Source organism: Desmodus rotundus, chromosome 1, assembly GCF_022682495.2.
Source record: "Desmodus rotundus isolate HL8 chromosome 1, HLdesRot8A.1, whole genome shotgun sequence".
Taxonomy (NCBI): Eukaryota; Metazoa; Chordata; class Mammalia; order Chiroptera; family Phyllostomidae; genus Desmodus; species Desmodus rotundus.
This window is the reverse complement of record NC_071387.1, coordinates 127,764,358-127,780,696: the sequence shown is the minus strand read 5'-3', so window position 1 is coordinate 127,780,696 and position 16,339 is coordinate 127,764,358. Positions and strand designations below refer to the sequence as shown.

Here is a 16,339-nt window from a genome sequence, read left to right as displayed (position 1 = left end):
ATTTCATAGTTGTAGGACTTCCATTCAGCTCGATTTCTGACAGTTCTGAATAATGGTGGTTGTGTAGTTTAGTTGTAATTTTTATGTGATTGTGTGAGGCGGCGAGCTATGTTTACCTATGCCAGAATCTTAGCTTTCTCCTCAATTTCTATGAATTTCAAGCAAACTGTTTATCCATTTTATAAGGAACTTGAGTAGTAAAGCTATTTTCCATGTATGACTTAAGGACCTGCATTTTTAGTGTCCCAGCAACATCATTAAACATACAACGCATTGTCTCATAGTCTGGCTCCTCTGAATTTGCTCAACTTTCCTCTTTTACCTTTTAAAAAATTCTTTGCTTAGTACTGTAGTATTTAAAATTCTAGCGTTAATAATCAAATTGCCATCTTTTTCAAACTCTAGAAATTTTCTTTGCTCTGTTTAATTGGGAACTCTGTGTCTGGCTCATAAAATCTGCAGAATACTAGCTCAACTTCAACTTCCAAGTTTAAAAACAGTCTTAGAACAAAACTGGGGCCTGTGGGGAAGAGACCACTCTCTGGGTCTCCTTCCTTTGCAGGAGCCCTTCTAGCACTAATTCCCAAAGTTAGGCTCATGTGTGATCCCAGCATCACCTCCTCTGCACCAAGCAAAAAATACAGGAATCTATATTTCATGTGTGCCTGCCATATATTCTCTATTAGAAAGCTCAAGCACTAGAATAGGGCGAGAAAATGTAAGGAAGTGATTAAAGGGGGCACATGAGGTCCAGGGGCCAAAATTAGAACAGGGTATCTCATTTGAGGAAAAGACAATGGGAGAAGTGCAGAACCACACATGGAACCATGTTCTAACAACAGAAACTCACAGGACGAGGACAGAGCAAATGGGCTGAAATTTATAGACATATTGCTCTGTAAATTGGAAGGAACCTACCTTCCAGATGAGGCTGTAGGCCAGTCTTGCCTTTTCCCAGATTTATCAAGGAGGCAATGTCCTTCGCCCAAGACCAAACAGTTGTCCAGAAGTAGAGCCAAGAACACAACTCATGCTTCCTGTGTGCTAGTGGGCAATGCGCGCAGGAGAGAGCATAGCCCAGGACAGATGGATAGCTGCAGTGCAATGGAGATAATGAGAAAACGTGTACCAAAGCCAATTCCTCCATTTACCTTGGACATGGGAATTAAACTTTCTGGAGTTTAATTTTCTAATCTATAAAGTGGGAGTACTATCTTCACATAAGTGAGGCTGGTGCATAAAAAGACACTTTGATATTAGCTCCTTCTTCTATACAGACCTCACTGAATCTCATTTAGCCCAAGTTTGTCAGATGACCCACATAAGCAAAATTGTCTCCTAGTTTGGTACCTTGGCCTACTTTGTCCACGAGCACACAGAATGGCCCACATTTGACTGCAGGAACATTGCTAATAACTGTTAATAGCACACAGTACTCTTTCCTACTGTAAGAGTGTATTTAGTTTCTTACTAAAATTTGACAGGCCTCTTATAGGCAGGCTCTGCCAACACTTTGAAAATAAAACTTTTGAAATTTCAACAGAAATATATTTTTACTTGATAGGATGAAACGTCATGGAACTCACTGCTTATAGGAATTGAAAAGGCTACATCGATAGGGCTGTTATAAACTCAGGCTCCACACTGTCTCCTAAAGGGATTAGACAGGCCTCATAATGTGCTAGAGGCAGAAAAAAGTGACCCAAGAAGGGGCTAAACCGTTAGTTGTCATTAGTATTTTCTCATGTCAACACTGCGATTTGAAAAGACAGAATAATTGACTCACTTTATATACTTGTCTGATCCTTTAGTACTTAATGAAAACTAGAATGTTTTATTTGATCCCTGTGGGAAAACAGCTAAACTGGGCAGTTTGTTCCTGAAATAAAATAGCAGCTATCAAAATACTCTCAAAGTCCCTTAGAAATCAGAACATCACAGATTTATTAGAAAGTAGGTGTTCCAAGCTTATAGGTGGCTATTAACATTGTTTTATTTCCTTTATACAAAAAGTAGAAAGGACTGAAAAACACTCTTGACAGAAAACAATACACGGGCCCGGTCTCATTGAGATGCCGAGCCCAATTTGCCCAGATTATGGGGAAAGGGAAGTTCGGTCAACATCAGCCAACTCTCATGCAATCGATGAACTACAAAATGGCATCAGTTGCTTGGTGACTGTCCTGTGGGTAGGCTGAATCAATACAATCTTAGAAAACATACATTTGCTCAGTCATGCTTTTGAACAGCATCTCTTTAAAAACAAGGTATATATACAAGTATTACCCAAAAATGTGTGTTAGATAGTCTACTACTATAAATTTAAGGCATCCTGATATTGTTGTTCTGCTGGTGAGGCATTGTTCTCATGGTTCTAGTTCCACAGAGGATCATCCAGAAATTTCCAGAGGTGTCCAAAGGGCAGCAATGAAAGATAATAAAAAGGTGATTTACAAGAAGAGTTCTTTTGATTCTGGCTCAGCAATGTGCTTTATGCTGTAGGATTTCTTCATTTTTCTATTGATGCCATTATGCCTAAGCAGAAGAGAAACCATGAGGCCAAAATTAGATAAAACTACGGGCAAGTGACAAGACAATACCACTAAACAGTTTACTAAAAATGGAAATTACCCTCATAAGAAACACACTGAAGAACACTTCATTCCAGTAGGCAAATTACTCTGTTTTCATATAAACCACTCTTTGAAAAATAAAAGAGTCATATCATAAAACACATTTAGTGAACAATTTTCAATTCTTAATTGCAATTGCTGATTAGAATCCAGGCAAAATTCTATAGTCAAGTGAATTTTATCACAAACAAAACGGAAAGAATAGTACTGCTGGTCCAGTGGACACAAAAGATACTTATATTTTATTTACATGAATTCAAGGGTGATAACTTTTATTCTCTAATAAGATTAATAGCTATTAGTAGTTTAAAAAGATGCTTATTAATAGTTTAAAGAAGATGCTTTTTCTTTGGGTGTGTGATTACTGAGTACTACATGTTAGAAGACCACAAGTTGGTAAATCTATAGGGAAAAGAAGAAATAGGGAACAATAATGCTGTTTTCCCCTTATTTGATACCTCATAAGCTTGTGACAAGAAGTAGAAGCTCAAACCTTGGAACAGTTTTGTCTTTTTTTTAAAGTAAATTTCTCTCTGGGTAGATGCATTCATTTTCACGAGCTATTACTCCCATTCTGGGTATAAAATCTTCCAGAGAGGAGCTGTCTCCTGGGGCGAGCAAGCCTCAATATTACTAAATTCCTTCTTGTTGCTACGTCAGACACAAACAAACGGTTTCTTGTAATTGTACCCGCTAGCATGAGGACATATTTGGACAGAGAACTGCAGGTATGGTTTTACGGACTCAAAATCATACTCCCTTAGAAAGACCATCTAGTCTACTCTTAGTGTTTTAGTAAATATTTGATTATCATCACATTCTGAAAGTTCTACTTTTTAATTTCATTTATTCCTCTGAATTGAACTTCAGAGAGTTGCCCATGGGCAAGAAAGGGAGAAGATGAAAGAAAAAACCACTTGGTTAGAAGACATTCTAGGAACTTCCAACTGAACATAGTGGATTAAATATACACATTTATCATCCCTCTCCCACAAAACAACACTCCAATGAAAAAGCAGAGACATAAAAAAGGCATAAACCTAAATGAATAAGGGAAATGGGAGAAGAGATGATAGACAAAATACCAATAATATATCAGAAGCAGGAAGGTGAATGGACATGTGTAGTATTTCTGCTTTAATGTAAGTGATGCTGTGGTCAAAAACACTAAAAAGAACACTTTCTACAGGATAAAATGCAGCATGATTAGCACTGAATGTGTACCAGGTAAAATGTTAATGTGAGGCATTTATCTGAATAATATCAGGGTAATTCAAACACCCCTGAACCCTTCAATTACTGAGGTCTGAATTACCAGTATTCCGAAGAATAAAAGTGTTTGGGTAATTCTGGTATGAATTATTCAGATAATTTGCCGCTCCTTGATTTCATTTTTGGATGTAAAATCACATTCTCAGTGACCAAAATTGGAAAGAAGAAAGGCTTAAATTTAAATAACAGTTCTTCCAGTTCTTTCATTCACTGACTCATCCAGGCCTTGGCTGCATCTTTCCACAGCCCAGAGAGCAACTCGGATGGAGGATGAGTCTGAAACGGTCCCCGGGCATGCATTACATTTCCACTGGAAACCAAAACGGGGGGTTGGGGGGCGTTGCTACTTTTGTGGTTTCTTTCCGAGCTTTACTGGGAGCGTATCTATCAATTTCATCTACTAAAAAAGTGGGTTCTGGTTCAAAGAATGAAAACCTGTACTCGAAGCACCAAAGTGACACTCCCTGTCGGTAGGTGACTTGTAATCTGAAGGCTTAGCTTTACACAGATCGCACCATTCTTTTGGTGGGACAGCCTCAGTCCTCTTTGTTTCATTTCTCTTTTCCCCTCTTCTACCATCCCTTCTCTCTAGCTCTCCCTCTGTCCAAATATTTATGAAGTCCCCAACATGTGCCAGCCACCGTGCTAGACACTGGGCGTACATATGCGGGTGGGGTAGTGCTCTCGTGCAGTTCTTATCCCTTTCATGAAATGCGCCATGTTTTAAACTATATCCACATTTAATTCTCTCTTGATTATGATCCCACAGAATGAAGGGACCATGCCTTATATCTGACACTGCAAAATGACTGGCTTAGAGCTAAAGATGTTGAAATGAGTGTGTTGGCAACCCGGGGATGTGGGTCCAGGAAAGTAATGTATCTGCACTGTGCTCAGTGTGGGAAGGAAAATCCCAAATGGCTGTGGTTGGAGCAGGGATGCTTGGTGATGGTACTGGAAGGTGTCCAGGTAAAGTCTCTATCTGGTACTTTTAAACCTCAAGTAACTTGCTGATTCTTTAAAACTCCAGCCTTAAGAGAGTTTATAGACAGGCACTGCTCCCTTAGTGTGCAAAGATATCCTAGCTGTGGTAGACGTGGTGCTGTTATGACACATAATAGACCCTGTATCGCCCCTGGAGTTACACAGTTCAAAACTGGACCCTGAAGGCATGAGGGAAGGGAAGCGGAGTTGGGTGAAGGGAGTTGTTTGTTTTTAAGTTTTGTGGCTACACTTAAAGGAGGAATGGCATGCTGAAAGAATGTATTTCTAGTGGGATGACTTTAGTTTCCAAGGAAGGTCTCGTCCTGTACCCCCTACCTAGAGTTCATGGGGGTTCCACATGTTTATTTATTTCTTGCCTTCCAAAGGCAGTGCTTCAACAGAGAACATGGGATCTTCGTTGGAATAGCTTTTTCTACATCTCAACTCATTCTACACTGATACTGAACTCACTGTCTTCCTGTGTTGGAATACGCTTTCTCCTTTTCCCAGAGGGTCCAAGGAGCTTAGGAGAAGAAACTCCATCTGTGACTCGTGCTCTCATCAATCTTGAGAGCTCTGGCATTTGCTAAATTGTCCTGGAATGCTGAAAGATCTGCTTATTTTAACTATTCCCCATAACAAGGGCATTTTTCTCTGCACAGAAGATTCTACTATGCAACAACCAATGACAAGGTAAAACTGTGGCCCATTTCAAAGGAGAATCTGTCAATTAATGTAACCTGGAGACATGGTTCAAGGCTGAGGTCTCCTCCCTTCCTCTAAGTCATAGGGACAACGTTTCAGTTTGAAATACAGGTTTTCTCTTTGGAACTAATTGGAACCCTGGGGAGGCAGGGGGTGGGTGTTGTGGGTGGGAAGAACAAGACTTGAGCAGGGAGCACAGAACACCTGGGGAACATGGGGAGGTGTGAAAAGGAAGGAGACTGGATAGGTTCTAAGGCAGGGGTGTCCAACCTGTGGCCCACAGGCCGCATGCGGCCCAGGATGGCCATGAATGCGGCCCCACACAAAATCATAAATTTACTTAAAATCTTTTTTTTTTTTGCTTCAGTTTTTATTAGTGTTTGTGTATTTAATGTGTGGTGCAAGACAACTCTTCTTCTTCTGGTGTGGCTCAGAGATACTGAAAGGTTGGACACCCCTGCAGGGGGTTCTGGAGCAAAGGTAGTCACCTCACACCAGGAGTCAACTTCCTCCTGACAGACTGGCTCTGGACCCCGGAGTTAGTAAATTAGAAATAAAAACACAAAAAAATACTTGAGATCAGAGCATAGAATTTGAAACTACAATTTTTGAGCAGGAAGTCTGTCTATAGTTTTACAAAATATCCTTTTAGTATTAACACTTTAACAAACTTTTGTGAACTGTTGCCTTGGGGAGATTAAGTCTGCTTAACCAGGTGCACTCTAAAACTACAAAACCAACCCCTACTCAGACAGCTGGGAAACATACCTGTGACTCCTTATATAATTATCTCCTTCAACAATCCTTAGAAAACATAGGGGTTAAAAATAAATACTTCCAGGCCAAAAATGTAGGAGAAGACTAAAGTGTGGTTACTTTCTTACATCCAGAGAGATTATGGCAAAGCTGCATTTGCTCAGCAGGATTAGGGATTCCTTTTTGTGCCGACTGCATTTTTCCATTGTGATTCTGGAAATGCTGGTCAGTGGAGTTGAGGGTACGCTCTGCTTGGGTCAGGTTTCAGCCGGGGCCTGACCTCTACTTTCCCAATGTCTTCCACATCTTTGCTCATTTTTCTGTTTAGAATGATACTTTGACAGTAAAGTGGCAAGGAGAGAACTGTGGGTGTGCGTGCACATGCAGGCTTGCGTACTGGTGGGGGGGGGGGGCTCCCTGAACTCTTATCTCCTACAGCAGAGGACCATTGCCACGTGCCCAGGTCTTTGAAGTGGTTGTTGAACAGCCTTGATATCTATGTAAAATCTTGGAGGCTAGCTCTTGGCTCCAGATGTATAATTCTGAGTATGGCTAACTCCTCTGCAGTAAAACCCACACCGATGGTGTTCAGTGCTTCATCTCTTTTTAAGGAGCCTATTGTCGTGTTGGTGCTAGGGTTAGGGGTGTCCTGCTAACACTCAGGCCACAGTGCCACCATGGTCAGAGAGGGTGTGACTGTTGGTGACCAAGGGTTAATGCCCTCTGCCTCTCCGTAACGGGAACCAATGCTCTTTTCATTTGCTACAGATCTCAGACAGACTTAAACTCTGGGAAATGAATATCTTATTGACATTTTAAGACAAGTAATTGCAAACATTCCCTTGGAGTTGTAATAACTCAAAACCAATTTGTCCTTTATAAGAAAAAGTAAAGATAAATCTGATGGTTATGAACAAAGTCATCCTCTGCCATTGAAACACACTGGGAAAGCTGTTCAAAGTAATAGAGTTGAATCTAATTTTAAAAGGCATTGAAAAGAAATTTAGATTCTTTCTATCAAGCTGTGACCAATTTAGAAAAATAAAGAGCAAATAAAACCCCGTCACAGAGCTGACATTCTGTAAAATGTTGTATTCATTGCCCCCATTTTTCATTTACCAGGAAAAAATAAAAATTTCTTAGGAACTAAAATGTGGTTCCAGTATATGCCTGGAACGAGGGTCCACTGCCTCATTTTTTCTCCCAGGGCTATACTGAGAGGGTCATTCAGCAGCACAGTGTTGGGGCCAACTCTAACCCAAGGACTGTCCCTGGTTCCCAAAGGTAGTCTGAAGGATTCCAAAGGATCCTGGGCAATCCCTGTTACCTGAGAGGAACTATTTGGCCTTCAACCAAATTGTTGGGACATGATGTGAAGCCATCACCGAGAGATGAACACTTGGGTTCCTTTCCTGCTGGCATCTTTCTATGGGATGCTTTCTCTGGGGGTCTCATGGTCAAGAAGAAGAAGGCACTGGAGTCAATTAGGTGGTTTTCATGTCCACATTCCCATGCTACTTTTAATTTCTCTGAGGAATCCTTATTTCAGCTAGAGATGTCCATTCTTTATCTAAGGTGGACATGAGTGATTATGAGTGAGTCAGAGACACTTCTCCTCTCTAGCATAAACAAAGTAGTGGGTTTTCCCTTTCTACAGAACACATGTCAAATTAAAAACATAATAAAGTACAGGTTAATTTATAAGGTAGTTGAGAGGACATGGCCAGGATGCTTATTTAAATACGCTGAATATCTTTATTCTGTTTCTGTTTATCACTGAAATTAAACTCTGTTAATAGAAACAGCCCATGAATCTGACAGGATTAGACCTGAGCCTTAGGAAGGCTGGTTTCTGAAACTGAGTAGGAAAGTGTTAACCCCATGTCACATGTCCAAGTAGCCTCATAACCTCACGCTATGCGCTTATTATAGTAGATTGTCTGGCTTCATCCCTTTGCTTACAAAAAGACAGGATGGAATATTTCCGGTGGGAGAATCTACTGTGACACAAATTGTCTTTATTCTAGGGGCTGTAGAAGCCTGAAGAAACAAGAGATGCTCCCCATCCCTCTTCCCCAAGAATTTGCCAGTCTTTGCGTTTCACTCCCTCAGGGTATCATTGGTGACTTCTGCTTAAGGACAAAAACAGAATTTTCTAGGCACCAGAAGACACACTCAACCTAAGATGTGGGGACAGAGAAGGGTATGTGGGTGGGGAAGGTAGGTTGGGAAACCCAGAAGTGGGCATGGAGGGAGCTGGCTTTTTCTTCCCCTGTTTCCTCCCCACCCCAGGCAATGGCCAGTCAGCACTGGGCAGTCAGCACTGGCCAGGACTCCCTGCCCCCTGCGGCCGAAGCATCCCGGCTTAGGCAACACATGAACCTCACCCAAGCAGAACTCTGGTGACCAGTAAATACTGAACATCCAAGGCACCTCAGTCAATGTACTGAATTAATGAGACCCCTAGGGGCACCTCCTAAAATGACTGCGATATGTTTTTCCTCTAGCCTGAATAGAGACATGGAGCAGATTAAGTTCAATTTAGAGGGAAAACAAAGGAGAGTAACAGTTCTCATGCCTTAGTACTCTGAACCAAAATTCATACCCACAACCTACACACTCACATTTGTGTGTGTGCATACCTATATACACCCACACACACATATGCACATTCACACAAACATTTTGGAGGGTTTTGGAAGAGGGCTGAAAGGCATGTCATAATTTTAATTTAAATTAAACTTAATTTAAATAAATCATTAAATTAAACAAATGATTTGCTGAAATTTAATTTAAATGATTTAAAAGTGATAGTCTTCTTTTAAAATAGGGTTTGGGTTTTAACTCTTCTGAAATAAACCAGTCAGAGGCATGGACTGCATTAACTTCCCTTCCACTGCTCTCCTCTCCCTCCTCCCGTTTCCCACCTTGTCAGGGAGTGGGGCACATTCCTCCCAGACGATGAAAGAAAGCTGTGCTGCAGAAGGACTTGGCCCAGGGAGGTGCCCGAGCCACCTGTGGCCTCCCACGGGATCCTTTCATGTACATAGTCTCTGCGTTTTGAATTGTAAACATTTTGTTTGAGAAAGACCCTTGTTTTGTTGGGTGACTCAGAGACTGGCTTACTGACTGGCATCGTGGTTCTGGATGCTAAGCTGGAGCAAGTTCAGAATGACAGGGCCTGGCTGCTCCCAAGGGCAGCAGAATGGTGATGAAATGCGCTTTCAGCCTGGGATCAACAATGAAAGAAAACCTCAGCTCTGCTTCAAAGTTCTGGTTCTGATCGGAGGTTGACTAATTCCACCCATGACAGGAAATTTAATTTCTATACTTACTTGGTACTTGACTCCAATAAAACAAAGACTGAAAGCCAAAGTCAACGGGGAGACACAGCATGTCTGTGAGCACAGTAGATTCCTCTGCCCACGGCTGCTGGAATAAAGCCCCTCCTGGAGGGCACTTGCTTCCTTTCAAGCTACAGTTACCAGCCTGCCTGCTCCTTTTGGGGGAAGAGTTGTAAGTGTCTTGTGCCTTGGTGTCAGCCCTGCGAAAGGTGCTCCAGGACCATGATTAAAAAGGTCGTGCCGTTCAAAGCGAAGGCGCAGCAGTGCGAGGCAAGTCACGCCCTGCGCCACCTACCGTGCACAGTTACGCAGATGCTCTCCAATCAGCGTGTGAGAGGGGAGGCTGATGCAGCTGCTGGACATCGCCTAGAGGTGCAATTAAAAATCATCTGAAAACATGCAGCAAGCTCAGCACATGCGCAAGTCTCAATTAACAGGAGGCATGCAGGAGACAGAGGAGACTAGGAGAGAAGCTTTGTGTACACGTTAAGGAGCGTGGGGAACTGCCGAGATAATCCTTGTAGTCCTGAGCAAGAGAACCCATCGTGTTACTTGGAATAGTTTTATCTGAGGTTGACTAATTCCACCCATGGCAGGAAATTTAATTTCTATGCTTACTTGGTACTTGGACATATTTAACCCCAAGGTTCTGGTATTTGGGGTACAAGTGTGACTTTTCTAGGTGAAACAAACAGAGCTAAAGCCCTTTATAACACAGACAATTCAAACTGCAAGTTAAGTGGTGTTCATTTAATTAGAGGACTACTAACTAAAACTTGATTTTGGTATTGCAAAAAGAATTAAACAGTTCTTAGATCTCCCTGGGATTTTATCTCGAACCAATAATAAATTAGGTGGGTGTGCCTCCCTAGGTTGCATGATGGACATTCTGGGTCCTTCTACTCCTCGGAGTTTTGCATTTTGGCTGCTATTCCATTTTTGATGGTGTGGCAGGCACAGAGCACGCAGGGAACATTGCCTCAAAAGATGTTCGTATTTCTTATTCACTGGATTTAAACCATGGTTTATAGTGCATGGTTTTTCAATAAATGCAATTACAAAATGTAGTTCCTGGCATACTCTGCCACCCCCTGTGTACTGGCAAGCATGTCAGACCGCTCCAGCTTCCTGGGCAGCACTCAGGGGCCTGCATCCTACAATGTCAAGGTGGAAGTCCCTGTGGTGTATTTATTTCAAAGATCATTCCAGAGTTGAATAGTTAAGTCTTTGGAGACAGAGTTTCTATTTATGTGCTCTTTAATTGGGCTCGAGAATAAAACTATCCAGTCACACAAGGAAAACAAACTCTGCCCGAGGCAGAATCCATGCTAGAGAAGGACCTGATTCCACAATGATTGGGGGTCTAATCTTATAGAAATGCCTCCCCGTCCAGGACTCCTAGTACCTAAGGATCAAAGTATTTTGGAAATTTAGGGACTGGAATATGTGATTTAATCTTTCTCTCAGAGTATTTTCCAGATGAATAGAAAAAGGTATGTATGATAACATATCTCATTAGAAATGGATACATTTGGCTTTCCACACATCCCTTTGGAATTCTTCTGGGGATGACCTCAAGATGGCAAAGGTAAACAATCTGTAGTGTTAAGAATGACACAATTCAAAGGAAAAAGAAGACAGCCTCCAAATAGCACTCACCGCCTTATTTTTTCCTTTGCTAGCAGAGCTCACGGGATTTCCCTTGGCGTCCGCCGTCTTTCTTCCAAGTGAGGTTAAGGGCAGTGTGGAGGTCTTCAGCTGGCTGACTGCCTGGTAGTTATTATTATTGTTCTGGTTACCACTTAGTGTCTCCATGATGGATCGGAAGGTTCCAAAAGGCCTTTTTAGTTGATCCCCTGATTCACTGCTCGTGGAGGTCCGCTGGGGGGTCCTGCTCTTATCTCTGTCCTTCTCTCCATTTACTTCAAGGCTAGTTTGCTCCATCTGCACCACAGGCTCCTCAAAGGTAACTCTGAGTTTCAAGTTCTGGGATGTCCGGCGCTTGGAAGATGGAGACTTGAGGGCACTCTTGGGACTCGTGGCCACTTTCTGGGCCACTGTGCTGTCAGGGCTGGGCTGAGTGGGGTCTCCAGAGGGCTGGTTTGGGGGCGTGGTCCCTGAGCCTGGACTCTGGGATTCCAAGTCGGGTTCGCTGCTCTCTGAGGTGGGTGATGGGCTATGGCCATCCAGAGATTTGGAGGCCTTGATACCGAAAGGAAACCTGCGTCCTGAAGCCAAGGTGTGTTTCTTTATCATCAAGTGTAAGCTTTCTGCGCTGTCCATGGCCTCCACACTTTCGACGATGGGCTGGGGTCTGGGCCGGTCGGCCTTTCTCATGGGTGTGCTCTTGGGGTCCTCAGAGTTGTTGGAGTCTGTGTCAGACTCACTCAGTGACCGCTGCATCAGCTGCCTCAGCCTGGCTAACTTCAGCTCCCTCTTCTCCAGAGGGATCTTTTTGGAATTTCTAGAGGAAGCCTGAGTATCCTGGAATTCCAAGGACAGCTTTTCCTGGGTGCAGACATTCTCTGAGATATCTTTGCCCAATAACTGGCGAAGGATTTTATCAGAATCTTCATCTTTTGCTTTAGTCCTAGTCCGGCTGGATGCTGACAGGCTTCCAAGGACCTGCATCCCCTCTTGGAGGCCAGGTTTGCCTTTGGCTACAGACTCATCATCTGTGTCTGGGGATTTCCACTGGGACTTTCTGGGAGCTGGGGAGGACGGTGAACTGAAAAGAGGACAGAGGACACATGAGATGATCTCCTACTGGGTTCAAATGGCTTGGCCACAAGTCACAGTGTGGCCTTTCCTGCCACTAATAACTTGCAAATCAGTAAGGCTGGAAGAATAATAATCACTTAATGTCTGTTCAGAGCAAGCATAACCAAAATATAGTGTGTCTCATGCTTCACACTGTGACTAAATTTGTCTACTACTTCACTATTTATACAGCAATTTCGCACCAATTTTCTCAATCCCATCTTTAACAATCCTATGAACCTACATATTCTTATTCCCATTTTACAGATGTAGAAATGAAAGTCTCTGAAAAAGTGACTTGTTAATCATCCTGGAACAGCGACACAGCAGAGCCAAAGATCAGTCCAGGTGACCTGACCCTGGGCCCAGTGCCTTTTCCCCACAATGCCTAATTTTTATTCGTAAAAATTAGGAATAAACATTAAATATGTTCTGTTGTCATATTCTTAAAAGACATTAAAGTGAAGTCCAAAAGAAGGCTCAGAGATTTAAGAGACTTAAGAACTCTAACCACCAATGGTCCTGGCATTACCTGGAGGAAGAAAAGAGTGACTTGCCCTCGGATTTCTGGGCTTCTAGAAGTTGCTGGAGCTGGTTCTGTAGCGTGACACGTTCCACTGTCTGCCTGGGAAACACAAACCAAGGGAATAAGCTCTAGTACACAGTCCCCCTATAAATTAGTAGGTATACATTTTCACAATAATTTATAATAAGTTGCAATAAATCCAAAAGCATCACAAATGTGCATAATCTTCATCCTTACAGTTCAGAAATTTTCTAAGGATACAATCAAAAGCACCCAAAAGGTATGTAAATTTATTATTCATATTGTGAAAAACCGTAAGTAATCTAAATGCTCATCAGTAAAACTAAGTAATTAATTTATAATTATTTCTATCAATATAAAGGGAGCAAATAAAATGATAACATACTTGAATATTTATTTGCTTAAACTGTAAAAAAGTTTCCTATATAAAGTGTACTTTCCTTTCCTTAAGTAAAAAAAAAAGGACATTACAAAATACTGTGAGTGGTATAATCTTATTTTTAAGAAAAAGCAATTTCTCTCTTTTTCTCCTCCTCCCTCTCCCTACCTACCCCCCTTCTCTCTCTCCCTCTCCCTCTCTCTCTCTCCTTCTCTTTCTCCAATAAGGTCATTCTCTGAGGTAGTAGGGGTTAGGACTCCAACATACTGTTTTTTGAAGAGGGTCACACTTCAAACCATAGTAACCTAGGCTTATAGATTAGGATTTCTACCAGAGCTGGAGGTCGCCATGTCTAAACAGTAACGGTGTTTGTTAACTACAAGTGGTAAAGGTATTCTGACAGGCAAAAGCGCTCAAGAGCACCTCCCACTCAGAATTTTGGACGGGAAAAGCTCATGTTTTCCACCCTTCCTCCTGCCCTGGAGCCTGCAGGGTGCCACGTGCTGCGGCTGTACAGAGCGGGTTTCTCGGTTCACTTCCAGTTTTGTCAACCTCACTGAGGCGCATGGCAAGTAACGGACTAGCGTCTACATGTCCCTTCTCATATTTTACCTTGTTATCGGTCTAACTATCATTGTCCACAGCATTCCGCTCTGGGCACACTGGGAAGACTGCTGTCTGTTAGCATGCACGTGTATTTTATCTCAGGATCATTCACAGAAAGAGCGGCCAAGCCCCTGACCTTGAAAAGTTCACCAATAGAACAGCTACTACAGCTCATGAAAGCCTCTCAGACTCTGCAGTGCAGGGACTGAGGAGAACATCTTGTAATCTTTTCCCTGAGTGTGTACCTTCAGAAAAAACATTCTATTAGATTGTTTTAAACTTCCTCTTGACGGACATGTCTATACGCTCCCGGGGGCAGTAGACACTGGTATTGTGTATTTGGGAGGATTTTAGGCTACATCTATCTACCTTTCAAACACGTATGCCCTTTGTTCTAGCAATTCCCTTTCTAGGTACTTATTTTCAGAAATACCTACGCATGTACAGAAAGAAGTATGTACAAGAATGTTTGCTGTGGGGAGGTAACTTACTGAGTTACGGAGTTGTGCGCATTTGCCCTTCAAGCTCACTTTGCTCACCTGCCCCAGCGGGGCTTTGTGTAACTGGGTAAAGAATGCTCGGTGGGAACTGTAATATTTTTAAATATTATTTTATATTCTCTCTATTAAAAGCCCAATCTCATTAAAGAGATTATCCTGTGTATTGGCAGGGAACGGGGTGGAGGGATGCAGAGACTTGCGCCTCTAAGGCAAGAAAGAAGAAACAGAGAGACCAAGGCTTCCCTAAGCTCGCGGAAGAGCCAGAGGGTTCAAGGCCTCATCGAGTAAGTGGTGGTGTGAATGACACTTGTGACCAGTTAAGGCCTTCCACCCAGCACAGGTCTTTGTTCAAAAGGATAAAAGGAATATATATACATATATATATATATATATATATATAAAATAATTTAAAAGTAAGGTTTCATAATTTTCCTTTAAAATGTAAGTTTTAAGGTTTATCCTCCTGTTTCGTCAACGCTGCACCAAATACTGATTCCGACTTTTCATGATTCTCTCCCCACTATGGCAACTGTAATTTGACCGCTGTTGTTTCTCGAGGGCTGACCTTGGTCTCTGGTGGGCGTCAGCTCCTTCATCTTCCCACCCACCAAAGACCCACCTCTCATCCAGTCCCCTCTCTTCAAGCCTTGCCCGATAACCCCCCGGCAATGCTCCCCTGCCAGCTAGGTATGCGTGTGCGTGAGCGTAACAGTGTCACAGAGCAGGGAACCGACCGTAGCTAGACAGAGTGTCTTCAGTAACACCATGCTGACTGGATGAGGTTTTACGTTCTGCGGGTTCATGAATCACCCGGTTAATTTTTATAATAATTTTCTGGCGATGGTTTCCAGGTTAACTGTCTGTAAGTTCCCCACTAGACAGTTTTCTTTTTAGGAAAACTGAGAAATTGACCCATCCTCACCCTTTTCTCTCTCATATGCCTCATGAGTTCCCAGAATATGAAGGACAGGAGTTTGGGACTGAGGCCCGTGTGTGCTCTCCACACCTGCTCTGTAATCTGGTCCTGAGATGGGAACACGGAGAGAGAGGCTCTCTCTTTGTCTAATGTAGTTTAAATTCCCCGCTTTGAAAGGTTACTTTGCATTTTTTGTTTGTTGAAATATGATTTTGCCTCTACAGAGATGGCATCTTCGACATGAAGGCTGGCGGTGAGGGTTTGGGATGGAGGAAGAAAAGAAGATGAGTAGAGTGTAAGGAAGCCCTCATGCAATCTGCACGGGGGAGCTTACCAAAGCACCTGGCTGACACCTAAGCACATGATGATGAGCCAGACCTGGTTCTCTGGGAACGAAGAGGCACTTACTCCTTTAGCTGTTTGGTTAACTTCACCACCTGAGAGGCCAGTGACATGCAGGTTTCCACCACCACCAGGTACCGGGAGCACAGCGTGTGCCCGTGGCGCTCGGCGCTCTGGGAGGGCTTGTCCCCGGCGTGGTTCTGCATGGTGACATTTGCTCCATATTCAACCAAGGTCTGTCAGAAAGTGCAGAGATATGGTGTCCTATCAAGACCTCCTTCTAAACATTATTTTTAAATGACTGTAGCAGAAGGTTGAATGGACCTTTTCCTGTTATTCCAAAATCAGTTACCAGAGCCCATAACAGGACATGGTGAGGGCAGTGGGTACCATCACATATGAAAAAGAGCCTCTGGCAAGCTTTCAGTAGTCAGTATCAGACACCTCCCAGCCTCTGGAGCCTGCAAAGATGCAAAGGCCAGTCCTACTACCATCAACCCCGCCCCAGTCTCACAGAAGGAGGCTGCGAAGGGAAGAGGTTGCTGCCATCCTTGCAGTGCTGTCCTTGGTGAGGAGTGCAGGGCAGGGCCTGTGA

At 42.9% G+C, this 16,339-nt stretch overlaps 1 protein-coding gene across 10 annotated transcripts in view; it reads right to left on the bottom strand.

Moving 5' to 3' along the window:
• Positions 1–1,920: 1,920 nt before the first annotated feature.
• SNCAIP (synuclein alpha interacting protein) overlaps positions 1,921–16,339 on the bottom strand; it is a 147,728-nt gene continuing 133,309 nt past the window's right edge. For 8 of the 10 annotated variants that reach the window (XM_053910652.1, XM_053910678.2, XM_053910641.1 and 5 more), the window contains 5 exons: positions 15,811–15,980; positions 12,987–13,079; positions 11,354–12,422; positions 9,990–10,060; positions 1,921–2,535 (listed from right to left, as the gene is read on the bottom strand). In XM_053910652.1, coding sequence (XP_053766627.1) covers positions 2,451–2,535; positions 9,990–10,060; positions 11,354–12,422; positions 12,987–13,079; positions 15,811–15,980 — 1,488 coding nt within the window. In that variant the 3' untranslated portion in view covers positions 1,921–2,450. The remainder of the gene's footprint in view (positions 2,536–9,989; positions 10,061–11,353; positions 12,423–12,986; positions 13,080–15,810; positions 15,981–16,339) is intronic. The other 2 variants (XM_053910660.2, XM_024571440.3) reach the window with 1 other exon arrangement.